Here is a 27,721-nt window from a genome sequence, read left to right as displayed (position 1 = left end):
CTCTTAACTTTGTCTCGAAGTTCCACCGACTTAACACTGCACCACCGAGGAGTGCTGTGCACTATCCTGGTTTCAGTGTGATTCCGGTGCGAGTTGATAGAAGATGCTACAATATTCACACAACACACCATGCCCCATCATCTTATATAAACAGTTTTATTGTATAAATATGGATATCTACACTAGAAATATGACCAAAAAAAAAACATGAAATGGTATGGACATGAACTTTCACAGCGAACGCCCGCCACAGTGGTTGGGCACTCGAAAAAAGAAACAAAAGGAACAAATTCCCAGGATATTCGAAGCGAGACAACCGCAAAAAAAAAAAGAAAACACACACACAAAAACAAACAATGCACCCTCCGTAAACGAGACGCGTTTTCGTTGCCGTTAACCACCATCACCGGATTCAAAACTGTGCTGCGTGCATATAGGAACTGTTTGATATGATGTCCTGAAACTGACGGTTAAAAAAAAAGAAGGGGCTTTACTTTTTCTTGAAATTGCATCTCTTTGATAGCCGAGCCGTCTTTAGAACCCGCAAAGTACTAGAATTCAGACACAAAACAACCTCTCTCTTCGCTCGTCCGTACACGAAAAAGACTGAAGAAACAAGACGTCCCTCTAAAGCTGTACACTGCCATGACTGAGGACGACCACCACTGAAGCGAGCTAGTAGGACGCTGCGGCGCCATAAATACGGGCTGTGCCCACGAATCGGTCGATCGTGGTCGGACAGTGGGTGAAACGGGAGGTCTGCAGGGCTCTCGGTTGCATTGGCTACAAGTTGATCTTTTTTCTTTTTGCCACAAGCACTTTACAATATTTACAACAAAAGGTGCGCTCGACAAATGCGAGAAAGGGAGAAGGAGACGCCGTCGGAGGTCGTGCACTTTGCCAGTCACGGAAACGTTTTTGCATTCAAGGTACAAAACAACTGCCGCCATCTCTCAAGCACGGTGCGCGTCCCGTCGTCTTCGTGTTCGGTTATTTACGAGGGGAGCGGAGAAAAGAAAAGGGCGGAGCACTCTACGTGCACTCCGAGATGCCAGACGGGGGCATGCAGACGCTCGTCCGGCAAGAGTGCTTGCAGCCACGACATGATCGCGGGTGAAAAAGAGCGTCGGCAGACGGAAATGTCGGTCTGGGAACGGGGCGATTGTCGACAAGCCGAGCGGCGCAACTGTGTTGTGAAGAGTGAGACGGCCGAGAAGAAGGTGGTGGTGTGCAACCACCAAATTGTCGCGACCCGCCCTTGATATGCGTTAAACACTTTTGTGTCACGGTACTCCGTTTTAGCACTCCTGAGAAAGGTCTTCCTTTAAACATTGCCTTTGAAAGACTTTGCTCGAAAACAAAATCTGCGTAAGAATAAAATGTGGTCGATTTTTATTTCCGAGATGATGACTGGCATAGACAATTTTACTCCAAACAATGGCAGCCTTTTAAGATTCAGCATGCACGAGACAGCCAGGCACTCTTCCCTCCTTTAAATTTTATGTTTTTTATACATACATCCAAACAAGAATAAAAAAACAAAACTGAAATTAAAAAAAAAAAGGGAGAATGAAGGCAGTAAAAACGTTTTAGCTAATAAAAAAAAGGCCAAGCTTCAGCTGGCCCCTAAAAAAAGAAAATATACCGAAACCACTTCGAGCCAACCTTCGAGATAAGCAGAAATTTATCTTATGCCCCAAAGAATTTCACCATTGGTGACATTATTTTATTACCACATCTATACGTTTGCCCAATTTCATTTCCAAAGTCCAGTAACTGTTGGAGCCAGATATCGAAGAGTAAAAAATCTCCACTATAAATTATATTGCTAAACCGGCACAAATTTTATCCTTTTCCTTAAAACATGAAAGGCTCTAGACACGAAAAGATCGTTCGTGGGAGAATTTCAAACGTAAAAAGAAAAGCGATTCGGTCGATAGCAACAATGAAAGGGGTTCAAGCAGACTGTACTGTCTCGTGGCTCGACTGCACTCCCTGTATTCCCGAAGTGTCACATGGCATTTGTTCCAAATTGTTGCAGTACCCCTAGGTCCTTGCCTCGGAGCACTTCTATTGTTTCAAAACACAGTTTCGTGCAACAACAATCAAACTAACAGTACCATCTAAGGGACACGAAGCAGGCAGTCTGTCGGATTTAGACACACAGAGGCATTGGCAGCCAGCCCGTACACCCCTTTAGCACCTCCAGAAAACCCGTCCGGAAGCAGAGAAGGGACACGCAACCGTCGACGGCACAAACGACGCCTCCGCGGAACGGGCCAATGAGATGCGCCAACCGACACGAGACGGCGTTTCCGCAGCCCCGGCTCGATCCGAGAGCTTGGTAGCTGGACCGCTAGGGAAACACGTTTTCGTCGTAGCTTACGGCGGGCAAGGAGTTTCTATGACGAGAGCTATGCACAATGAGGGATGAGGCGAGGGCTCTACGCAAAAGACGGAGATAGCCGAGAAGCGTGCGGCAATGGCCGTGGTGGAAATGGTGATGGTGGGGACCGAGGAAAGAATGGCAATGGGGCACACAACGGGGTCGCGTCGAAAATAAATAGTACTCGAAAACTGAACCATGTTCAACACGCTGTACAACACGCAACACGCCGACAAAGACTAACGCACACACACCTACACATACACACACGAAAATGTGCAAGAGTTGAGAGGCTCTGGTGTATCGTAATAATAACAATAATAATAATGTTCTGTACAAGTGTCGCATCATTTTCGGTTCTCTTTGCGCACAATCTCACATAGCGCCTTCGACACCACGCCTTCTGCCTGGCTCTCTCTCTCCCGAGCCAGAGCGGAAGTTTGCAACGTGCTTTCTTGCATATTAGGCATTTTTGTCTCTTTCGCTCGCTTCGCATTTCCTTCGTTTTCATACACCTCTTTCTTTCTTTTTGTTTTTGTCCCCCGTCCCACCACCGACGTACTAATGCCCCGACGAGCCTATTGCAGCGGAGGTGCGCGCTTTTTTTTCGTCTGTACAACGTGAGGTAATGGCGGAGAAAACTGCATATGCCCTCGCTCTCCTCGTTTCGCACGAGGAGAGGGGGTTTCTGCGCCAACAGAGAACAGAGCGACCGGGCAGGCGTGCAAGGACCCGGCCGCAAACGTGGTGCACCGAACCCCCCGCCAAGCGCGAGCTGCGAGTTTCCTTCTGCGTCGCCGGGGTGCGTCGACCCCCTCCAACTCAAACCACAAATTCCCAATCGCCGGACCCAACCGGGGAGGGAACGCCGACCCCCAGAGTCAAAGTCCTCGCGGGATGACGCCAGCCGGAGACCAAACACAAAGCCGCACTCAACGAACGGCACGGGGTCCACCTAGACGCGCAAGGTTACCACAAGTTTGTTTTCACTCCCGGTTCTCCGACGTGCGCCGCACAGAGTTCGACGTTGAGGCGAAGTTGACGGCTTGAGGCGGCTGTGCTGCGCGGACCGGGAGCTCAGGGTTCGAAGAGCGCCAAGAGGTCGTCGTTGCCTGGAGCGGCGCCCGTCCCCGATGTGCCGGCGCCATGGCCCGGGTGGCTCCCGGCACCGCCGGTGCCGCCCCCGAGGTCGGGCGGGTCGAGGTAAGAGAGCAGCTCCATGGCATCCACGCAGCTCTCTGGCAGCAACTGCAGCGGGAAGGGGGAGCGTGAGGTGCCGGTCTGCTTGCCTCCCTCCCACCCGAGGGGGGACCACCATACAATACAGGTGTTACTCTCAAAGGAGTGTTCAGAGATATTTTTTTATGGTCCCTGATCTTTCTTAAAATTGTCTAAACACACCAACAAACATTCAGAGCTAATAGCTTATATAATAAATGAAAATGCCCAGCATGCCCAGCATGCGGCCGCAAGAGGGCACCGAACGCACAATGGGCGATACGTCCCACCGGCAACCGGCGCAACGTGGTCCTAGGCACCCGGCATGTTGTCAATTGGGGCTTTTAAGGTTGGACAGCATGTCATAAGGGGACAAGAAAGAACAAGATTGAGATATCTAGAGTACAAGGACGCCATTAAACTTTTCATCCCAGTTTACGTCGCTTTAACAGTCTGGAAATGCTTCGTTGACTACCCGACCGAGAACGATGAATTTTGCAAAGAGCAAAAGGCGGCACTCACGTTGAGGCCCTCCTGTCCCTGGCCTTCCCCGTCGATGACGGCGGCAGGGTCGAAGCTGAGCTCGCTGAGGTCGGGTGCCAGGGATTCGGGGCCCCCGCTGCCCTCCAGGCTCTGGGGGGGCACGCTGGGGGGCCCGCCGGGGGTGTGTGGGGTGTGCGGCGTGTGGGGCGTGTGGGGCCCGTTGCTGCCCACCGACTGGGGCGTCTGCTGTTGCTGCTGCTGCCCCGGGTGTGTCGGGGTGCCGCCCCCGCCGGGGGGCGCGGGCGTGCCCGGCCCGCCCCCGACCGGGCCGGGGCCCGGGGGCTGGGACGAGGGCGTCCCTCCGCCGGGGTGCCGTGCAGCCCCAGCCCCCTGGGACGGCTGCTCGTGGTGGTTCGCCAGCGGGAGCATTTGCTGCAAACGGGAGGGGGAGGGAGTCAAACCCCCGAAACGTTCGCGGCAAGGGCAGCCTGCGAGTTGTGGCCTGCGAGCTGCGGCTGCGCATGCTCGAGCCTTGAGGCCCTTTTGACCACTCGCGCTTGCTTAGGACCGAGTTTTTGCAATCTCGTACGACGAGATAATGTAATGGCACGATGGCGCCATCTATGAGGTGACCCTGGAATTTCCCTAGAGCAAAGGTTTTACACAATTTGTCAGATCAAATGTACATACTATCTATGAGAGATGGTCGTTTATAACACTCAAAAGATTTTCGAGCCAGTAGTAAAGGAATGATGCGCAAAAAAGAAATATACGTAAATGCCAAGTGGCTACATGATAGATGGCGCCAGTGTGCTCCCTCGTTGTAGGAGACCCCAAGAGGTCGTAAGGAGTCGTAGCTAGCGTGGGTGACCAAACTTTCAAGTAAAAAAGGTGAAAGGCTTTTGTACGTTTCACGGCACTACAATTTTTACTTCTGAACGGAATGTGCACCACTTAGATGTACAAAAAATGTACAAAAAATGCAATACGACATGTACAAATAAGTGCCATTTCGATTACCTAGTTTCTATGCAAGGATGCAACAAACCGGGTTCTGCACATTTATTCGGACAAGCTGCATGCGAGGGACCTCTGGCAAAGCAGCACTCGTGCCTGCATTTTTGCCGGAACACCGTCTACAAGAGACAACACACTAAGAAAAAATGTTTGCGGCTCAAAATCGGGCCATGTTCTGAGTGCAATCTGCCGGTCGAAAACCGACCGACTCCCTCCCTCTCTTTTCCTTGGCTGCTTTGCAATAACGATGCGGAATTTGCAATTTCTCGTAAGTAACGAGACGGCTCAGGCACGTCTTAGTTAATAAGCAAGAATATCCAAGAAATGTAATTCCTCGTGCCCAAAGAATCACCCTTGGTGATAGCCATGTGCACCGAAAAAAATGACGAGCGCGTAGACCACAAATACATCCACTTTCGCTCGACATTCGAGGCCGCTACTGTTACGCATCGAAACCCCATCGATTGAAAAGAACTCTCGCAGTCGCGGTGGGCGAAACTGCTCGCATGACTTCCAGAGTCTCCGATGCCGATGGCACGTCTCCCCACCCCGGTCCTTTCGTTTCAGTTGCAAGTATTTTTTGGTTTTTCTCGGCATATGCTACAGAGCGAGAAATGAGTTGACTAGTATCTATTTTCCCGATTTTTGTACGAAAACACAAACAGATTTGTCTACAGAGGTTGCCGACTGGAACAGACTGGGAGTCACCTGCTCGTGGTGGTTGAGAGACTTCTCCATGGCCGCCAGGTGGTCCAGAGAAGCGACGCTGTCGTTCAGGTGGGACAGGGGGCTCCCAAAGTCGGACGCCTGAGACTGGAAGTCGAAGCCGCCGTTCCGGTTCCCGTACGCCATCCCGTTGGGCATCATGGGACCGCCGGCCATGCCGGGACCGTTGGACATTCCCGGGCCGTTGGCCATGACGGGACCGTTGGCCATTCCCGGACCGCTGGGCATCCCCGGGCCGTTCCCCATGCTCGGCCCATTGACTATGGCTGCCGAAGAAACAAGGAGCGAGCACGGTCAATCACGCCGCAGCTTTTCTCCGATGTGACACAAAAGAATGTCTTCGTCGTGCAAAACGTTCCAAAATGCGATGACCGATTGAATTTGCGAAACATTAGGCTTCCGAAAATACGGTCCAGTGGCCGCTGCATCTCTTATCTTTTCTCCGGTTTTGCTACCTCCGAGGCTGAAGGCCCGCCCGGCGCTCAAGGGGTACTAAACCACTTTCTGCATACCTGCCCCCCAACCTGTGGACTTCCAAATTCGTAAAACTCTGGCGGGGGGGGGGTTGCGCGAAGCGATGTGCAGCTTAATGTCAACCTTGCCACCGTGTGAAACGCTTGCATGACACGTGCACGTGCTGCAGAATCCAAACTTCTGTCCCTTTTTCGACGGCACAAAGCACAGGAATTCCGACGTTTAGGACTTCAGGAACACCCGAAAATACCTCTTTTGAGGTTTGGAGTTTGCTATTGGGCCACGAAGCCACCACGACCAGGGGAATGCTACGATCACACGTGCAATGAACTCAGACGCCACACTTCTCGCCTCGAAACTGGCCGAAACAGAGAGGTAGTTAACCACGTCTGAACACGCCGAACCAATGTGCGCTGCCGAACGCCGAACACACGAACAAAGGTGTTGGGCTTTGGATTGCTTTTGAATCCTTGGCCACCGGATAGACGGATAGTCGAAACACCCGACGCTGCCGTGGACGGTACCTATCGCCCTCTTGTGGTGGTGCAAGTTACCGCCAGCAACAATTTTTAGAAAAAAAAAAAAAAAATCTATTTAATATATATTTTTTCGTAATATTTGAAGCAAGATTCGTAAAATCGTAAAATTAGTCCTAATTCATACATCTTACGAAAAATTCGGAAGAGTTGGCAGGTGTGCTTTCTGCGATAGTCTATTTATGGTTAACTCAATCCAAGGGCTCCATGCATCCTAAAAAACCAAATGTTACATTCCTGCGTGGCTGATCTCTAATAAAATCGGTATCAAGAGATCGACACCAGATGACATCACCAAACAAGGAAGCGCAGAATCCAGTCAGTCAACCTGGCCCTTCCTCGTGCAACAGTGCCCTCTGGTGTCTGCGATAGTTCCGAGGTACTAATTAAACTTTGATACCGATTTTAATAAAAAAGTTGGCCACGGATAAATGTAATGTTTGGATTTTTAGAATGCTAGGAGCCCATAGATTTAGTTATGAGCACAAACAGAGTATTGCAGAAAGTAGTTTAGTGCACCTTTAAGGTCTGGTGAGCCCAGCAAAACAGATTATCTACTGCAGAGTTATAAGGGATTTTAGAATAGCGTACGCCAAATCTAAGAACGTCGCATGCAGCCCTTGGGGCGGGACTTTCAAGAAGGAGGAGTGTGGGGCGCACTCACACTGCATGTCGGGGGGTGGCAGGGCTGGGTACGGGGACAGCCCCTGGCCCATCTCCCAGCTGCTGGTCGTGGGCATGGTCATGCTGCTTGGGGACATGGCCTTGAGCCGCTTCTGGGCGCTGCACGACTCTGCTCCGGAAAAGGGAGAGGGACGCTCAGACCTCCGGCACCAACAACCCACGCCACCCGGAATCTACCCAAGGTCTGACCCACGTCACATGAGAAGATGCTGAACGTTTTAGGATCTGTTTTAAAGGGATGTTTTCCAAGGTTGTTGGGACAAAGTATGTTGCTCAATTATTCATAGATTTTTAAGACGCCTATTACCGCAACCGCAAATACCGGTAAAACTGACACGACAAAAAGGAGTCGACGTAAACGGTTAAGGCTCATTCACTCACTTGCTACTATCTACGACCGTGTGCCTTGAAACCTCTTCAGATCTTTTACCACCAACGAACACAGTGGCACCATCTTTTGGGCACCTGTTGAACATTTGGCATTTCCATGCAATTTCTATTTTTTCGCACATCACTCTTTCTATGTTGGCTCGAAAAACTTTTGACTATGTTATAAACGACCATTTCCCATATATAGTATGTGCATTTGATCTTGCAGATACTGCAAAACCTTCGCTTTAGTCAAATCCAGTCTTAAGGCCACTTCATAGATGGCAGCAGCATGCCGGTGTGTTCTCTCGTCGTAAGAGACTGCAAGAACTCGTTTATAAGTAAATACAGGCCTGTGAGCGGGCCTTTAGACCTTGCTTTTTTTCGGTAGCTGCAGAGCGCAAGTTCCTCCGCTTCTTACACAGGGGTTGCAATGATTTCAAAACGGTGAGCTCTTATTGGCTGATTGAAAAAATATAGTGGGTAGACCTCAAGGCATCTAGCATTGAGGTTTACCCATTATCCTTTCAATCAAAGCCAATCGGAGCCCAGCGTCATTCTGCCATCACCGCAACTCCTGCGCAGGAAGCAGACGACTTGCTCTTTGCATAGCAGCACTCCGCGAGGGCATCCGCATTAGCCGTCGTTTGCCGTCAGCTGGTACAAGAGATTGAAGCAGCGCTCGCAAGTCCATTCAAGCTCCCATTCGGTGATCCCATGAAACGGTAGGCAACTCCCGCCACTTAACCATTCTTTTGCTCTGCCTCTACTCCCAGACACAGCTGCAAAACAATGCGTGGCATTTGTAACCGAAAACAAAACGTTGGTGGCTCAAAATATAAGCACAAAATGCAATGAAAATTGACACAACGGCACGAAGCCAATGTGTTTTGATGGGTGGAAAAACGTTGGGCTTCCCTTCATTTGTAAATTGCAGAATGGTGCCTGGAACGTGTCTTTGACTGGTGTGTTTGCAGCGTCCAAAAAAAGTGGTCCCTCGATTTTCGCCCGATGTCGTCGTATAAATGTCACACTGTTGCCAGTTACAATCCTGGCGGTGTTCCAACAGCTGTGATGTATGTGGCAGACGCCTGTCCTGCTGCAGGTCGCTCTCCAGTGTGGCGGTCCACGGAAGTGTTCGTAGCCAGAAGTTCCTCGGACCATCGAGCTCGGGAGCGACCTGCAGCGGAACAGGCGTCTGCCACATGCACCACCTCCGCTGCGATGCCACCTGGACTGCTGCGGCCAACGACGGCGCAACGATTTTACGACGTCGTCGGGTGGAAACAGAGGGACGAGTTCTTCGGACGCGGCACACGCGCCGGTTGGAGACGCGCTCCTGGCAGTGCAGTAAGGGCGGGGCTCTCACCAGAGCCTTCGTGCTCGTCCTTGATGGACTTGACCGTGACGGGCTTCCAGCTGGCGGTGGCGTCGATGGTCACCTCCTCCACGTCCGAGTTGCTCAGGTTGGTCAGGATGCCCCACATGTACTGGTCCACCTCCAGGCCCTCCAGGATTGCCGTTTTACTGGAAGGGAACGCTCGTCAGCTTCCGCAAGGACAGCGCAGTTTAGAACTGAAATGTCCTCTAATCATCTTCCCTCAAAAAAAAAAAATATATCTTTTAGCTTTTTCAGTTTGGTGAAGAAGGAAGACCAGCGAAGCTGTACTATGGTGGGAATGAAGTAATGGCCGGTTGCAAGTCGGCAAGCCAGAGTGGAAAGGCTCGAAAGGTTCCGCCATCAATGAGCGACGGCGGCAAGCGGACAACCGGCAAACAGAACACTTTGGACAGCTACCGCCATCTATGAGCGACGGCAGCAACCAGAGTTTTATGTCGGCATTTCTTTGCGGGGGACACGATCCTGGGGAAACTAGCCCTTATTAAGAGCTCTGCTGTAAAAATTATATATTTTGTTTCTACAAATAAAGTGGAATGTGTTTCCGCGGCACTATGTGGGGTTTGATGTGGTGGACATTGCGGTGTTTAATGTAAAATGCGCTAAAAGGCTGGCACCTAACCACAGCCGGTTGGGCGCCGGCGAGGGAAATCGACGGGACAACTGCCAGTCAAACACCAACACGGCACTCAACCCTTCACTGATTGGACATCAGTGACAGCAGAACCTCTTCCTTGAGCGTCTTTATGTTACTCCCAGTGAGGGTAAAACATTGCTCGTTTAGAAATACAGCAGCGTTCTGTTCCGTGAAACGAGCGTGCTCTGGGCTTCCCCAATGAAAAAACGAAAAAAAAAAAAAAAAAAGCAACGGAAAAACAGAAAGAAACAAAAAAGGGGGCAGACTTTTTTGCTGCAATGGGTTGAGGCAGTTCCGAGCATTTGGATCTCTACTGCAGCAAGCTGATAGAAGGCTTCTGCTCAGTGTTGCGGTGTTCAAATTGTTCCGTTTCCGCACGCTCCGTCCACTGTGGTGTCTCTGAAGTGTCTGCTTTTCCTATGTCCCTGTCTTCAAGCGCAATCATGTTTTCTAACGTACCATACCAACTTGCCCAACAATCAGCACTTGCCGTCTACTGCGTCTCACACTCCAAAGGTTTCGAGAAAGTCGCATTTACGTCCCCGAAGAAGACAGCACCCACAAGTAAAACATCCGCGGAGCGTTCACGCGCTTACCTCGCACGATGCAGAGCCGCTTTGTGCCATTGAGTCTCCACATGTGTACGAAGAAGCTTCTCCACACTAAGATATCATATTCTGTGTTACCACCGCCTTTGCCACGCTAAAACAACAAAGGGGTGACTTTTTTTTCTATTTTTCTTGCGTCATAGCGCGTTATTTTATTACAAACTCTGTCACCGTAACGCCAGTGTTTGGTGCTTGAGCTTTAACAGTTAGAAGAGACCTCCGTGGTAGAAACAAAGTTAGCTAGCTTTGCATTTCCCCACTAGGTAGTGCAGTGGTAGTATGTCGAGCTCACAATCATGGGGTTGTGAATTCGATTCCCGTTGGGGCACGTTTAAGATTTCATTCTTTCTTCTCAATTTGCTGCTTCTTTGTGCAAATCGTCCTCTGAAGTAGGCGTTATAGGTTTTATAATGGTTTTCACGGCGTTCTGCCGCAACTTCCTCAGGGAACCAGCCCCGTAAACACATTCTGCATTAAAAGACTACCCTCAAAGTATTAATGGGCTCTATGCATATGCCCTTAAAAGAACATTGCATGCCGTAAGCTTTGCGGCGTATCTTCTTACCCGTATCGCACGTGCCCTCCCGACGGTCGAAAAATATTTGGCGTGGCCCCGCTCTTCGGCGATATTCGTGGGACCTTGCAGGCAGTTTGAGAGCTTGCCGACTCCAAGAGCGGGCGACGTGAGAATGTTCTGCGCTTATCCACAACACCAGAAAAACCCAGCAGGCAGACTGCCGACAAAATGCGCACCCCCCTTTTTGTATGTCAGCGAATCTCCACTACGACGGTTCGGAGACCCGCTGTGGCGTAGAGACAAGGGCGACGCTTTGACCGACTGATGACAGACGTGGCAAAGGTTCAGCTATCGCGAGCATGCATGTCTAAGAGTCTTCCAACAGACAGCACCTAATGGCGACGGGGCTCTTCAGGACCCCAAAACTCTTCGGTACCCAATTTCACGCGTGCAAAGGCAGCCTGCTCACCTGCAGACGGGGCACCGCCAGGAGCCTCTCTCGCAATTCAACTGGAGGTACGACTCCAGGTCGAAGCACTGTGGAAAGAAAATGGTCACAAAGTTCAGGAAGTTCAGTGAATACAAATAATGAAGCACCAAAGAACTGTTTGAGTGAGTCCACCACAATGGAAGGACCAAATCGACGACAGCAGCAGGATTTCCATACGCGCACCGCATGTCGGTAAAATTAGTAGTTGTACAGTAAAAGTATAGGATGGGCCTCGGTGATCGAAACAAAAATGACTGTCAGATTCTGGCGGCATTTTTGCGTGCAGCCTGTAACCCCGAAAACTATGTTTCCCAAAATTAATTTGGCAGGATATAACGAGTTTATTTCTCATTCCAGTCAATAGGGTAATTTCAAATAGATCGACCGAAGAAAAGCCATTCAACATTTTTAATTCACTCGGTTTGTTTGTATGCCAATGCCTAATCAACCCATAAATCTTTTCACCTACAAAAATATCTCGGGACAGAAAAAATCGTAGACCACAAAGAGATGGACGCCTACACCCTCCAGTTTTCTTTACTCTACTACAGCTGAAAGGCAATCATCAAGAACACTAATGTGGTAGGATGTCCATATGTGGGGAACTAACTCGGGGCAAAATTTGTTGGTGCAAACTATACTCCCGCGTCAACTTCCCGGCGCCATGTTCGCAAGGCTGGCGTGCCCTGTGGCACTCAGAGTAAAAAATAAACAAAGAAAATAGAAAGAAAACGGATACAAAAAGATGTCCCTCTCCTCTTGCCTCCCATTCGACTTGTGTCCTTAACTCCGAGCAGAAAGAGGGAAAGCCAAGACACCTCGCACCCTTCTTTGTTGGGAGTAAAGGCTCTGTTACACTACGACATTGAGCTTAGCAAATGCGGCGTAGTGCACCGCGTGCAGGTACTGATCGGTCGCAGATATCGAGTTCCTGCTCACCGGCCAATGAAAACCGCATGTTCTGCGCTTCGCTGTGTTCACTGCGCTCAGCGTTGAAGCACAACAGAGCCTCAAGAGGCTGCAGCACTGAGAAAACTATGCCGGCCTCGCCAACGTTGTGCAGGAAAGGCAACGCGGAGTATAGGCTGTGTCGGTAAGTGCGAATCACGTTGCACTCTGCCCACGTTTCGACTGGCAGCTGAGGTACGCTGCTTGGATTGCGTTTAGGACGGGTGCGTTTAGCATCCTATTCCAGCCACGCATCGAAAGTAGTCTCGAAGGGGCGACAAACGACATCACAAGAGCTGGGGTGTCGCGCTGTCGGGTGTTGCAATCATGGCGGTTCCACGTAGTGGTGTCGGAAAAAGGCAGGCTGTAACGCGAGTGACACTCGTTGCAGCATCCCAACTCCTATCGGCCTAAGCTTCCAAGGGCTGTCTAGCTGGAGAGCGAACTGTAGTAGAACAGGAGTCTGCCACATCCAGCACTGCCGCTGCGACATCCCCAGGGCTGGCAACAGCACGACACTTTTACGACGCCATCGGGCGGAAATCGAGGGACTCATTCTTTGGGAGCAGTAAAGGCACCAGAGGGAGACGCATTGCAAGCACCGTAGTCAAGGAGAACGTCGAGACGTGTGTACGAACGGGCGCACCTGTATGTGCTTGCACTCCTGGCCCCGGGCCGGCAGTGTGATGCGCTTGAAGGTGATGGGGCACTTGAGCTGCACCTTGATGGCCGTCTGCTCGACTCCGTCCTCGTTGGGGGGCGAGGGGCCCATGGGGGGCGAGGTGGGCCCCGCCGAGAAGTTGCGCTTGATCTTGTTGATGCTGTGGTCGGCCGGGAGCAGCCGCTTGCGCAGCAGGCCCTGCAGCACCGACCGCACCGTGGGCCGGTGCACCAGCTGCAGCAGGAACAGGTGCGACTGCAAGGCGAGGGGTTCACATCATTTCTGTCCAGCACTTAAAACACTATCTTGCTTTTTTAAATCACACACACAACCATCCTCTTGGTTTAGTGATCTGTGTTTCTCACCCTATGCCCATGATGGCTTATTTTAATGGACCCAAACTAGCTATGGGGCCATCTGTTTTTCCAGCTACACGCATCTGCGTGTAACCAACAAGGAACCGAGGCACTCACGCAGCAGCAGGCCGTGACGGTGATCTGCACGGTGTTCCGGCCGGCCTGGCACACCTCCTTGAGGTAGAGCGGCCGGTGGGAGGTCTTGGTCTCGCCCCGGTCGATGCTCAGCGGGGTGGCGTTGACCGACACCTGGACCGAGGCCGGCCAGTTGGTGTGCATCTGGCGGTCCTCGTGGTGGAAGCACTTGAGCTGCAGCTCCAGGTCCGACCGCCACACCAGGGTCTCGTGCACCGAGGGCTTCAGGTGGAACACGTGGTTGCTCACGGCCAGGTTGTGTTCCAGCCGGAACGGCGCCAGGATGATGCCGTCCTTTACCGGAAACGTCAGCCGCAGCTCGTCGTCTTCTGCGCCCGGCGGGAAGAAGAAAGACGTCGGTGCTCCCGAAAAACAACGAGAAGACCCAAGCAGCGACGTGGGCGAGTTGGTTCGTTCGTGCATGAACCAACTCGTGTATTTTTGCTTTGCACACCAATTAACACATTTCAAAAACGTACCAACTCGCCTGCTCCAATATAGTGCACGTCCTGAGTACTTCTTTCCCATCCTCGTTGTTTTGTACGCTATTTCATATATCGCTTTAGAGGAGAAGAGTGACAGAAAGGTGGAAAAAGAAAGTAGACGATAGGTTAGGCAAGTGTGTTTTGCCTCAACGAGACGAGCTCGTTCAGGAGCTTGTTAACTCTGCTTATTTTTATACTATTCCCGACGCCAGTGTTTTTCTCGCACAAAATAAAGCTTGAAAGACTCTAGGTGCGGACCTGGCAAGTGATGTTTTTCTGCTTCTATGCGTATATCAAAACGTCGCTGGCAGCATGGTACCATCCGGACCACCAAAGTTTGAGTCAATGACCCGCCGATCCGAAGCGTCCGAAATGCGTGGAACCTTTCCCACTAGATTTAACTCTAAGGCACCGAGGGCAGTGTCGCTAAGGACGGATCTCGCATGAGCATAGGGACAAGAGGGAATGCGGCGCCACGGCGTAACTAAGACAACCAAATGTTTGTATATTATTGTACATGCATATTATAGGGCCGGCTAGATTTCGGGAGGGGGGGCCTGAAACCCCATAAATTAACCCTACCCCTGGCTATGCCACTGTGTACAGTCGCAAGATATACAAAAGAGAAGAGCTCAGGCTTATCTGAAGCACCTGCCAGTCATTAAGGACGTCCTGGTCTAACCTGGGGATGAAACTCGGGAGTCTAGGTTCCAGTCTCCTTAATCTTTGACAAATCGAGATATAATTTGAACTGCGGAGACAGCAGTCATTGCAAAAAGGACGGATGGTCACGGAGTGTTGTCGCTCATACCGTTCATGAGTGTACATCTGAACTTCGCACAATCTACACACTATCAAAGTCACGAGCCATTTGTTAAGGGCACATCAAATGGAAGGGGCGACGCATGGCCCAATGCGAGCACATATCCGCTGCACCGGTTTCGGAAGCCGAGGTGGCTAGGGCACGTAACACCGAGGGCCGCACGGCATGCTCACTCTGAATGGGCAGCGGAGGCTTGATGTCCGGGAACACGGGCTTGGTGTCCTGGCTGGGCGAGAGGTATGGGGAGATGCCAGACGCAGGTGTCAGCGGCGGCGTCGGGTTCCCGGGAATGGGCGAGTGCTGGTAGTTCATGTTCCGCTGCTGAAACACACACACGGCTCGAGCTCAGGCCACAATACTGGTCCAAACAAAGTTTCTAATGCAAGGATGCAAATGATCTCGGAAGTTTGTCGCTACGAATCCCCACAAACGAGACGTGCATGGGTGCGGGCTACGTGCGAGAGAATGCGGCACTCCTGACGACCACCTACGCCCATCTTAAATGTTCTCGCATTCTTCTCGTTTGTCGGCCGCCAAGCACAAAGTCCCCCCAAAAAACCGGTTCCGGTTCAAAATGCACACCCTCAATGGTTGCCTAATCTGGTCCAATTATTGTAATGGTTCCTCATCCAGGCAGTTCAGGCACGAGAAAGAGAAATTACACTTACGTTGACACTTCACATAAAACTGATTGACACAGTATGCGTCTATTTCTTCAAAATCTTATTCCTTAATAGATTACCCCAAAAGTTGAACGGGCAAAACAGACGCAACAGATCCAAACCGTACGACACTCTTAAGTACTCAGGTCCAATATAACTCTGGTTTATTCTAAGTTACACTGCACTGATCCACATAACGCCGCCTCCGAAGCCGTTTGAGAGCCCCCGAGTCACCTGCAGCCAGTCCCTATATGCTCGCTCTCCCTCCCACTCCCTCTTCGCTGCCGTTCCCCCGCGCATCCGCGGGATTACCCTCGCTCTGACTCACTTTTCCATGCATTGCCGCTGGAGGCGCCCCCGTCAATGCCGCGCTATCCCTCACAACACAAATGCACAATGCATTCTGCGTCGGTAGGCTTTATGCGAAGTATTGAGGCAAATATAAGTTTGCGTAGTCGGGAAAGATTTTTTTTTTTCTTCTGTAGAATATTATACACGCTTGCAAGAACAGACTTGGGGTGCCGCCATCTTGCCCAGCTGGGGTGCGCTTTTGCACGCCATAATCTAATTATGACGCCTTGATAAGGCGTCGTAATGGGATTACGGCATGCTTAAGCGCGCCCCGACTGTGCAAGATGGCGGCGCTCTGGGGTCTTCCTTGCAAATGTGTATAAAAGGGGTATAATAGTGGGCTCGTTCGATTTACGTGCACCTCCCAATCGGCTGCACATCGCCGTATTCCATTTATGAGTGCAGCCTATCTGAAAACGCAACTAAAAGTACACTGCCCTGCACTTTTCTGCACCGCTTTGCACAGGTGCGGGCAAACCATATGAGCCCAGTATTGATCTATCCCTTATGTTATTGCTACAGACACCAGCTGCTTAGAGGTCGGAAGATACGTATATAGCTGCCACACGTATTGCAACTACAATAACCTTATTCTAAGCCACTAAATAGCGTAGGAATTGAGCATCACACCACTGACCGAGGGTTCTTGGGTTTAATACCCGACAAGGGACAATGTAATTTTTGCGAAGGCCCCTGCCCGTGTTTTCATGCTTTCGTTTGAACCTTTTATGATGCTACAGAAGCTACAAATTAAATAGCAGAAAAAAGAGGACAACGGAGTAGAAGAGACGTTTGTCCCTTTTACGCTATTTCATTTGTAGCTAATCAAGCCTCGACTAGTCATCAGCACACTTTACTAGACTTGGAGGCCAGACCTACAACATAATCTGAGATAAAATGCGTTCAAGAAACGTGGCGTCGAGCGTGCCACCGTACCCATGATACAGCCCCAGACTAACATATAAAGGACATGTCACCTGAAATCCGTGGGGAGGGTACTGGCTGCCGGGCATGAACTGGTCGTACTGCGGGGCCATGGGCCCCATCTGCGTCTGCTGGTAGTACTGGGCGGGGGGCACCTGACCCCCTGGGTAGGACCCGCCGGGGGCGCCGGGCCCCTGGGGCCTGGCCCTCATCTGGGGGCCCGGGTAGCCTCCCATGCCGGGTTGGGGGCACCCCGCAGCCCCATACCCCTGGGGCTGGGGCTGCTGCTTGGGGAAGGGCCCGTTCTGGGGGCCGCCAGGGTACTGCCACGAAAGGGGGAGAGGGACACACGCTGTGGGCATCTCTCTTTTGAGAAAAGTGATGTCGCCCAAGCTTCCATTCAGTATATGGAGCTCAGAGTAGTTCATCTTCAAGCACATACAATGCTACGGTCACCTGGTAAAAATAGTTGCGAAAACAGCTTGATGACGCCAGGGAACCATTACGATTCAATGACAATGACGACGCAAAAAGAAAAATATACGAGACAATGAACACGATTTGCTCTACCGCACTAAAAGTAAATTGTTATCTTCTATGATGAAATTATTATTAAAGCTTCAATGAGAGTCAGAAGTTTACTCCTCTGTACAAAAACCCCCCAGAAGTTTTATAAAAAAAAATACAAAACATCAAAACTGAACGACATTGCAACTGACACTTACTGTAATATCCCAAAAAATGTCCCCCCCCCCCCCCGAAAGATAACCCGGCCCTCATTCTTCAGAAACACCGAAAGATAGCCCACTTCTAGTAATTGCAGGACCCCGGAAAATGGTGACCTCGGCAGAAATGGTGTTACTTAGCCAGGACGGGAGATATGTGTACATTGCTAAATGGGAAGGACAGTCTTTGGTTCATCGCCCCTCCTCGCAATCACAAGTCTCGCAGGTCACAGAATTACAACTGGCATTTATTCAACTTTTTCGATCGCACAACAAAAGTTAGCCCACTCCATAGTATCATCCGATTTGCTTTAAAAAATGTATGTGAATTCATCGGTTCATAAACTATTCCCTCAAGACGACAAAATTTTCTGCACGAGCGACCAACTGCACTTTGATCCGACCCAGGCGGGACCACAGCGAGTGCTGCGAGCTGACCTAGCACCCCAAGCAGGTCGTACAATCTTGCGATAGAGTGCAAAATACCCTAGCTTTTTCTGAAACAACTTTCTATGGGCGCCATCCTCTCCGGTTTAAGAGGTGCGACAAGTTTTCTCACTCAAGCAACTCCTTCGTCTTCACTGCCGGTCCCGCCCATTCCCAGCAATATCACCTAGGAAACAAGGCCTCTCAAACATCATCACTAGTGGATTCACGCAGCGCACCTAACTCGTGTCAGAATCGCCGTCAGCGCATCTTGCAGCATCTCCCAATAAGCGCGACAGAAGCAGACGGCGATGCCGAGGTGGACACGTCTGTCTCTCGAGCTACAGCGCGTCTGCCACTTGGGGCGGGTCGAGGTTTAACCAATGATGACGTCATGCACGGGCCTTGTCTTCAAGGTGGTAACGTCCCTACGCCCCAGTCTTATCTTTGAGCGGCCACCCCCTTCCTCACCTGTGCGTTGTAGGACTGCTGCGGAGATGGTCCCCCCATGTACCCCTGCATGGGAACTTGACCGGCACCCGCCGCCGAATATTGCTGCTGCTGCTGCTGCTGTTGTTGTTGTTGCTGTTGCTGCTGCTGCTGCTGCTGTTGCTGCTGTTGGTGTTGCTGGTGCTGGTGTTGCTGCTGCTGCCTTTTGTGTGCCAGGTACTGCTGGGGGCTGGGGTAGGGCCTGCCCCTGGGCTGGGCCCCGTACATGGCCGCCGCCTGGACAGCCTTGGCGCCCCCCATGGGGCCCATGGCGCCCATCATGGTCCCCATCTGGGCGCCCCCACCAGGGTGGGGAGGGGCTCGTTGGGGGGGCGCGCCGTAGCCTCCCTGGAACTGCTGGTGCCCTCCCATCTGGAGCACGCGACAAAGAGGAAACTCTAGAGGGAACCCGCTCGCGTCACTTGGCACGCGATGCTGCCGGTACATGGCCCGGACACCCGCCTTTTCCGGAAAGGAAACCCAAAATTCGACGAGCTTTGGGACAGACCGAGCGCAGACTCGTACCCATCATTTATTCGCCACCATTCGGATACGTATCCAATACCTGTAGGGCCGAGCGTAGATACAAGACAATAATATGTTATAGAATCAAAGATGGTGCGAAATTGAAAGTTCATAACGAGAACAATGATTACATACGAATGAAAATCAGCCTGGTCTACAAAGGTGGCAACGGAGGATGGTATATTGTTCCAGTCGCCGACAACATAAGGAAACAACGATCGATTAAAAGCTTTGGTAATTTAGTGGAGTGCGCTAGGCCGACTAAAAATAACATGGTTATTTCTTATTTACTTTGTTTTAGCTTAGTATGTGAGCACCTCGTGGAATGCCGAAGCTCTGGCTAGCGCATGATAAAACAATTAAATTCCCGGTGCCGTAGTGGTCCAAAGTTCCTACAAATCTGGTGACACCGACGTGATTTGAATATGCAACCTCGCATAGTAGCGGGAATGGAAATACGTCTATGCGGTGCTCACGCCATCCCAGAGCCGGCGGGCTTGGGTTCTTCGAGCAATTTGAGAGCGTCGGGGACGTGCACCCACCTGCCCGTACTGGCCGCCCATGGCCTCATGCTGCTGCCGCTCCTGCAGGGCCACCACACTAGCCGTAGCCGTAGCCGTGGCGGTGGCCGCGGCGACTAGGGCGGCCGCGCTGAGTGCCGACTGCGGCCCTGCCTGAAAGTCATTGCCGGAACCGTGGCTGCCCGCGCCCATGGAGCCGGGCATGCCCCCTGCCATGCCGGCCGGGCCCTGGCCATACCTGCGCAGGGGAGGGCAGTGAAGAAGGGCTCGGCCACGGCACGCACAGAGTTAACATAATATTCTAGAGGGAAAGGTCCCACGCATTTCGGCCACTTCGGAACGACGGGGCATAGGCGTGGACATCGGTGGCCCAGACTCCCAATCGGACCATGTTGCTGAAGATGCTTTCATATACACAAAAAGAAGGAAAACATCATTTGCAAGGTCCTCATCCGGTGCCTTCCTAGCTTTATTTTGCGCCAGAAATGCCGGCGTCAATCATTGTATGAAAATAAATAAAGTAGACGATCACTCGAGCAACTTCAACTCGTCACGGAAAAACGAAGATGCCTAGCCTATCGTCCGCTTTCTTTCTCTGGTCTTCCGTTGCTCTCTTTCTATCGGGACCATCGATGTCAGCACTTATGATTTGCTGTGCTCTGCTCCTGTCTTTACAATTCCAACATGAGGAGGCAGGGGATGCTGCATCTTCTTTGGGCGGCTGTCAGTGACGCCAGAGGAAACACAAGGACGACGCAACTACCCATCAAACTGGATAACTGGGCTAGTTGGTACTTATTCATATTGAAAGGGCACAACAAGAAGACAGGCACGAAGTGAGAAACTTCTCATACAGTTCCTCGGTTCGTTTGTGTCCAGGTGCGCCATTTTAATACGAAACTTCCCAGGAACTTTGCGCAGCGTTTGCTCTAAGGGAACAGGAGACGCAAATGAGGAACCGGACAAACCTCCTCACTGACGTGCAATTACTTTGTGGGGACAAGCAGTGACAAAGAAACAAAGGACAAGTTATCCCCATATGACGCCCCCCGTCGGCCCTCGACAGCAAGGTACGGAAATGATGCACCCGAGGTCAGAGTTGTGCAGCGTGCAGGACTCTGAAGCTTACCCTTCAAAAAGTAAGTAAGTTAGCGTTAGAGCTACCCGAGAAGAAATGAAGTTACGAAGTTAAGTTAACAAGACTCTCATTAATTCAAACTCTCTTAATTCAAATCTGTGGATAATTCAAACTAACATGCAGGTCCCATCCTATGCGTCTCTATGGGAGGAAACTCCCGGTAATTCAATCTCTGCTTTATTCAAACCAATTTTCTGTCCCCCTCGAGTTTGAATTAACAAGATTCGACTGTACAACCAGATTCTTGCACGTACATCTGGTTACAGTTGTTGTCAATCAAAAATAGTGCCAAGTTAGGTTCGAATTACATTTAAAATATTGGACGTCAATGCGTGCCGCCGATGCTGACCCACAGCCACCTGCAAACTGCTTAGATTTAGCAGCAACTTATTTTACGAGGATTTTACAATTGAAAACTACCCCTAAAAATTGACCACGGAAATAAATATTGCCCACCCGTGAGGGCTAATTTACTCCCGATTGCAAAACTTTGCAATGGCAAGCGCTTATAAAGAGCAGCAGTCTGGCAAATTTGGGAGATATTAAGCCCCAAGATACCATGTTGTTGACATAGTCATCGGGAGGAATCTGCCTCCAGCACGAGCTTCCTCCTTCGATAGTGGCCTATCGTGAGCCTCGAACGTGCACGCACAGCCCAAGCACGGCCAAAAGCACCAAGGGCGTGCTGTAGGCCCAGAATTCCATAGAAACACCCTCTCACCTGATCAGCGAGTATAGTAGAATACCAGGGAAATCCTACGGTCCTCAAGAACAAAGGCTAAGAAATGGCCTAACGTTGCCAACTAGTTTCCAACCCGGAGAAGATACCGGCACACATTCGTCTCGATTCAGCGCCAAGCTCGCAGCAAAGCTTGAGGCTGCGACAGAGTGCGACGCTGAGAACGTAAACTGGCGTTCATGTCGCGTAACTTTGAACGAAGCAGTTGCAACTGAACTAAGCTAAAACAATGTAACTTGGAAAACCCTCGGTTATCAAGACTGCGACTCATCGCCGTACCCCGAGATTTTCGATTGGTTGGCCCGCGGCCGGGGCAGCGAGTGCCGGATGCGAGGAAGGGAGTGCTCACCCGCCGTATCCGCCCGGGGGCTGCCGGGAGGGCGGGCCCTGCTGGTAGCCCTTGCCCCCCTGGCCGAGGGGCGCCCCCTGCGGGTAGCCCCCCTGTCCGTAGGGGCCCCCCTTGACCTGGGGGGGCCCCGGCACATAGGGCCCTCCGCTCTGCGTGGTGGAGGTCACCCCCCACACCGTTGTCACCACGGACAGCTGCTGCTGCTGGCTCACGGGACCGCCGGCGACCCCCGGCTGCCAGCCCATGCCTGGCAGGCCCCCGGCATCGCTGCAAGAAAAGGCACTCTGAGGTCTTCCCAACGAGGCGGGCAACGCCGGGGCTGTCGCACACATGGCGTAGAACACCGCCGATGCTACTACTGGCGCGTGGCCTCACTTGTGCAGCATTTCGTACACGGCTTACGACGCTGGCAAAGCTAGCGACACGGGCGTGCGATTGGATACGGAATATAGACTTGAACAGCGTGGTACAAGAGACATGAAACAAAGTATGGTATAACCTAATCTTACTGGAACAAAAGATCCAAACGGATGCATCATTGTGTCTTCCTTGCGCAACACAGGTTTGTCCACCAACCTGCCCCTCTAGGTCTATCACCTAGCCTAGCTGAACTGGACAGAGCATAACCTTGCCAGAGGAACCTTGTCAGGCCAAACCTAGCAATAATTATTAAAGAACCAACCTAACTGATAAGCAAAACCTACCTTAACTAAAAAGATTCCCAAAGCAAACTATACCTAAAAAAGTCTAAGGCTATATTACACATTCATATACAGTGCATCAATATACCAGACAACTGCGAGACAGCATTACATAGACTAACCATTAGGGATGTAGAATTCGCAACATATGCATCGGCACTAAGTGCTTTTTAATGAATGGCGGAAAGCGTAAACAATTACCAAGGGAGAGCAGTCTAACACGAAACCGTGACTGACTACAGATATTAATGGCATCGCCTAGCTTTCAAAGAGGCACCTTCAGTGCAGCTGTCAGACAACAGAGGTAACCAATAAAAAGAGTACCAATCGGAGAATCTGCAACGTGAGATCGGCCAACATACACATAGACAAAATGTGCTTCCGTTCAGAAAACCACGTTCCAGAAACAGGCCTCCCGGAGAACTAAATGCACCGTTTTAACACCCTAAGCAACCAGCGACTCACCGCACTCTATTTGTCAGACATGCAGAGAGCGCAACCGTATTTTGGTCGGAAAACAGCGGATGCCACCTGCAACCTTCCAGAGCAAGCAAGCAGCTGGCATTGACACAGTATCGCAATGCAGCGGGAAAAAATGTTATCGTCCGGCTCTCGCGCACAGAAACCTTTACATGTGATCCCTTCCAGGTTCACTATCGGGACGCTCACAGCTGAGGCCATCTGCCTCTCTTTTATTTTTGCTCAGAAACGTGCCGCGCTGCTGTCGAAGTTGCCAGGAAAAGATGACGACATCAGCGCTGTCCTCTAAAGGGGCACTGCAAGCGGAAGAAAAAAGCCTAAAAGCTGTTTCGAATGCAGCGCCAAGTGGCGGGAGACACGAAAGTTTACTGACTTTACACCGACAGCATTGGTAGACTGACGTCACTGGCGTCTGGAAACAGGACTGGCTGGAAAAGTACACGTGACTGCTTCGTGTGCTTTGTAGTCTGTGGTTCTCTCTGCACCCGTAAATTTGCGGATTGTTCACATCCTCACAATTGGATAGATTTTTAGCTTCCTTAACAATAAAGAATATCGCTCGCAGTGGGTGCATATGCGCCCTTGTTGTTTTGGTTCTCCATTAAGCCATTACAGAAGCATCGCCATAAGGAGAAATGGAGTTTCAAATTGTAGATTTATTTCACCTCTTACATTTTGAATAACTAAAATTCTGTAATATTTTTATAAAAATACTAGGGTCTCATGCGCCAGTTTCCTGCATAAGTAATTCAAGTCCAAAAACAGTGTACAAGGTCTTTTTAAAGGTTGACATACAAACTCGGTTTTCTGCAGGGATGATAATCCTCCTCTAAACTGAGAGGGGGGCCGTGTTAGGGCAGTTGAAAGGTGGAGAGGATATGGAAAGGAGGAAAAGTAGAAAGTGCAAGGTGTCGGCTTTTAAGCATGTGCTAACGAGGTGATATTGACATCTCACAAACCTATGTTATGCTGGAAACCAAAGAATATGAGATACTGCAAGTGCCGAAATCTAATGAACGAAACCTGCCATCGGTCAGAGCTGCTTATTTCTGCTTTATTGCAGAGAAATATTGTCTGCGAACGATTAAATGGCAGGAGCAAAAAAGACATGTGAGCCAGGTATAAACCCTGGCCAAGAGCCCACAGTTTGACAGAAAACTATTGCAAAAAAGAAAACAGTGATTTTGAATGCACGTTGAAAGATCCCCAGGTGGTTCAAATTAGTCCTCAGTCCTCCACTGGAGCATGCCAGACGCCTCTTGTTGGCTTGTCACATAAAGCTCCCTAAATTCCTATGTAATCTATGTACAAGGTGTCTCCAAAAAAATCTGCAGGGTTCTTTCCATTGCAAAAATAAACTACCGTAATATCCCGAAAGGACCCCCAAAACATAACTCACCGTCATTTTTGTCTCGATTTGCTATTTTCTTTTAAGCACCGAAAGATAGCTCACTCCTAGCAATCATACACTTCGAATCAATGACAACCCCGGTATCAATGCAGCTCGTTAGCTATGGCGGGATGTAAGCCAACATTGCTGACTGGGAAGTACAGACATCTTTGCTTCATTGTCCCTGGCGGTTATAGCAAGTTCTGCAGGAAAACATGACCTAAAAATGGAGTTTAACTTTTTCTCAATTGCATGCTCAAAGTTAGCCTACTTCTTATTTTCTCCCAATTTGCTGTCGAATTTAGGTGGGCTATCTCTGGGGTTATCACAGTATACATTGCTGAACGCTCACTCACCACCCCAAATGTTGTGCTAGAGGTTTGAACTAAATGCCAAAGTTTCAAAACCAACCATTATCTCGTTCAAAAGTTTTGCTCTAATATCCCGAGAGACAGCCCACCTAAAATCGAAATCGGGTACAAATAAGGAGTAAGCTAACTTGCAGTATGCAATCAAAAATTAGTTGAAAAAAAAATGCTAGTTTTAGATTCTACGAAACTTGCGATTCCAGGGAGCGACGATAACCCGAAGACGACTGCCCTTCCCACTCAGCAATGTTCGCTCCCGTCTTGGCTAAATTTCTGCCGAGGTGGCCAGGGCCCCGCAGTTACTACAGGTGGGCTATCTTTAGGCGTTTTTGAGAAAAAAAAATAGCAAATCGGTGTCAAAATCAGGGGGCGGGTTATCTTTTGAGGGTGGGGCATCTCTCGAAATATTACGGTTAGTGATGTTCTTTACATATCAATAGGAAAATGAGGCAAGTAATCTGTAACTGGTGCCATTTAGCTCCATGTATTGAGAGCACCGTTGGCCGCCATTTTCCCATTGCAAATTTCAGGCAATCGCTCATAGGCCAACGTGCTGTTCGCTAGCAAGGCCGCACGAGGTGCTGGAAAACGCGCAGTTTCTGCACGAGGTGTGGGCACTGCGCGTCCGCAGCAATCAGATTCGCAAGAAGTCGAGCGTGTGTGCATGCACAGGGGTTGCAACAATGTCAGAACGCCGAGGTCTTATTGGCTGATCAAAACAAAGTAGTGGGTAGAACTCAAGGCATCTAGCATTGAGGTCTACCCATTATCCTTTCAATCAAAGCCAATCAGAACTTGGCGTCGTTCTGACATCACCGCAACTCCCGCGGAAGAAGCAGACGACTTGCTCTCCGCATAGCAGCGTCACCGCAGTGGCGTGACGTCACTGCTGCATGTTGGTCTATGACTTTTGAATAAGGTAACGGCTAGTTCCGAAACTTTGGCATCTAGTTGGATCGCTTTAGCTACATTTTGACGGAGAGCGAGCATTCGGAGATGCATAGTTAATTTTTGAGGTGAAATAAACCCTGCAAGATATTTCCTGGGAAGACACCCTGTCAAGGCACTGAACAATAGCAAAACCTTTTACCTTTTTTTTTTTTTTTTTTTGCAGTTTTACTAGGCCATTGTAGTAAGGAGACTGATAGCAACTGGAGACTGAATGGCACATGAAGTTAAAGTTTTGGACGTTGCATACATTTTTGAAGTTAATTATGAAATTGAAAAGAAAGACTGACGCAAGACCTCTTTAATGCGGTGTGTCATAGGACGGACGTGTAGAGGAATGCGAAGGAGGGTTTCAACATCCGACACAAAACGCGAAGGCTTTGCAAAACATTTTTTTTTTTTTTTCTCTCAGGTTGTAGCAGTCGCACATTAGAGCTGTTCAGTAGTGAGAGATCCGCGTGCGCTCGGTTTCTGTACACATCGGCACTAACTTCCCGTGATAAAAACAGGAAGCGTAAAAAGAAGAAGAGAAAAAAAAAGTGAACAGAAAAGGACATGTATCGTTTCGAAGCGAATCAGCGCGGTCCGATACCGTGCACGCGGTATCCGGAGGACAGCGCCAGCACAGGTGACGAACCCAAGAATATGTTTATGCAGCCGCGTTATTTTGTCAAGATAACATAAATCGAAGACTACAGATGCAGCCGAACAAAAAAAAATACAGAACGACTGCCAGCTTTCCTGTCCAACAGAACGACGAAGTATCCAAGTCACGCTTGGAATATATCAACCTGTCTCAAACGTGTACTTAAACAACAACAAAGAGCTCCAAGTCTGGTTGAGTTAACAGAGGTACTACGGGGCTTCTTCAAAACGTTTCACGACCAAGTGGTCACATTGAGATGCGTGCACACAAACCAAAAGAAAGGAAAAAATAAAAAAAGTCACCGCCACGAATTAAAGCCACAGCCACTACGCGGGACTAGGCCGGCCGGACCCCGTGTTTACCCGCACGGGGGCTGTGGGCTCGAGTTGAGCGTCGCCGGCGCAGGGTCGGCGCAGGTCGTCGAGTGGCGCGCGTCGGCGGCTCGTGGGCCAACAACACGGACGAGACCGCTCGAGGCGACAACAAAAACAGCGAGGTTATCGCGCGATACGCCGGGCGGGCCGTGGGCAAGGACCTTGGCGGGGAGCGCGGGGCCACGACCGACGACGCCACAAGTGATAAGCAGCGCCGGTGACAGGCGACCGAACGGGCAGGCACCCGTCGGACGCCCAAGTTGGGAAAAGTGTGGAAACTCGACGGCGGGAGGCCGGAGCGCGTCGAGACGCAACGCCGCCGTCGGCCACGGGGCTGCGGAAGACTGCCGACTCGTGCCGGGTCCCCCCGTGGCAGCCCGGACCCGTGGGACGGCCGGCCGGGCTCGTTCCATATGATCGACGGCGGCCGCGAGCAGGCCCATTCAAGCCGTGCTGTCGGTCGCGGCTCGGCGGCAGTTTGTTTTCCCCCCGTGCTAGAAGGGACTCTTACCTCCCGGAAAGCGCTTGTCCGTCGCAATAGACATCCGCCACAATTTCAAGTTGAGTCATGGGCGTGATGGAACACATGATTTCGCGTAGAAACCCATAAAAACGCAATCACACACAGCACACACGCTCCACACATTCACGCCATTGTTAGGATGGCTGCTCGGGCGAGCGCGACTGCGCATGCCCGGAAGCGCCGTGACGTCACGCGGGGAGCAGGCCAAGCAGAGCAGCTGGCGCGGCGGCGCGGCGGAGGGGCCAAAGCCGTCAGCGCTGGCACTCCTTCGCCCAGGACGACCTTAGCACGGGCGCGCAAAAGGCGAAAAATCAATATCTGCACACATACGCGGAAGTCCTTGAAAATCCCTTTGTCTCTGCTGGCCGCGGCCAAAGGCGAAATCGAACACTAATCCGGGACCAAGCGATGCTGTCCGAGGCGACCACCGATGCCGTCCGCCAGCCGCGCCTCGGCGCGTCGGCGCTGTTTCGAGTGCATCGAGAGTGAT

At 50.8% G+C, this 27,721-nt stretch overlaps 1 protein-coding gene and 1 pseudogene across 3 annotated transcripts; both read right to left on the bottom strand.

The window, feature by feature from the left end:
* Positions 1-137: 137 nt before the first annotated feature.
* Positions 138-950, bottom strand: LOC121834724 (annotated as a pseudogene).
* On the bottom strand, positions 138-27,721 carry LOC121834723 (zinc finger MIZ domain-containing protein 2-like). Of its 3 annotated transcripts, none has more exons than XM_042288461.1 (14): positions 27,562-27,721; positions 21,802-22,068; positions 19,597-19,813; positions 18,512-18,901; positions 16,943-17,212; positions 15,126-15,273; positions 13,627-13,973; positions 13,139-13,408; positions 11,524-11,591; positions 9,263-9,420; positions 7,505-7,633; positions 5,813-6,096; positions 4,127-4,519; positions 138-3,634 (listed from the first exon to the last, which is right to left on the bottom strand). In XM_042288461.1, the coding sequence occupies exons 2-14, from the start codon at positions 22,044-22,046 to the stop codon at positions 3,464-3,466; spliced, it is 3,090 nt and encodes a 1,029-aa protein (XP_042144395.1). In that variant the 5' UTR covers positions 22,047-22,068; positions 27,562-27,721; the 3' UTR covers positions 138-3,463. The 3 variants fall into 3 exon arrangements, with proteins under 3 accessions (XP_042144395.1, XP_042144394.1, XP_042144393.1); XM_042288460.1 differs by lacking the exon at positions 27,562-27,721 and adding an exon at positions 27,220-27,452 and having other exon boundaries at positions 15,126-15,270; XM_042288459.1 differs by lacking the exon at positions 27,562-27,721 and adding an exon at positions 27,220-27,451.

Source organism: Ixodes scapularis, unplaced genomic scaffold (assembly GCF_016920785.2).
Source record: "Ixodes scapularis isolate PalLabHiFi unplaced genomic scaffold, ASM1692078v2 ptg005682l_1__unscaffolded, whole genome shotgun sequence".
Taxonomy (NCBI): domain Eukaryota; kingdom Metazoa; phylum Arthropoda; class Arachnida; order Ixodida; family Ixodidae; genus Ixodes; species Ixodes scapularis.
The sequence above is the reverse complement of the archived record's forward strand: the minus strand, read 5'-3'. Positions and strand labels throughout refer to the sequence as shown.

Coding starts and splice junctions, on each gene's coding strand:
- LOC121834723 (XM_042288459.1), bottom strand. CDS start 27,296: ATGTGTTCCATCACGCCCATGACTCAACTTGAAATTGTGGCGGATGTC. Junction 13,409..13,626: donor CCGTCACGGCCTGCTGCTGC/GTGAGTGCCTCG, acceptor CTCGCCTTGCAG/TCGCACCTGTTCCTGCTGCA. Junction 9,421..11,523: donor TGGCGGTGCCCCGTCTGCAG/GTGAGCAGGCTG, acceptor GTTCCCTTCCAG/TAAAACGGCAATCCTGGAGG.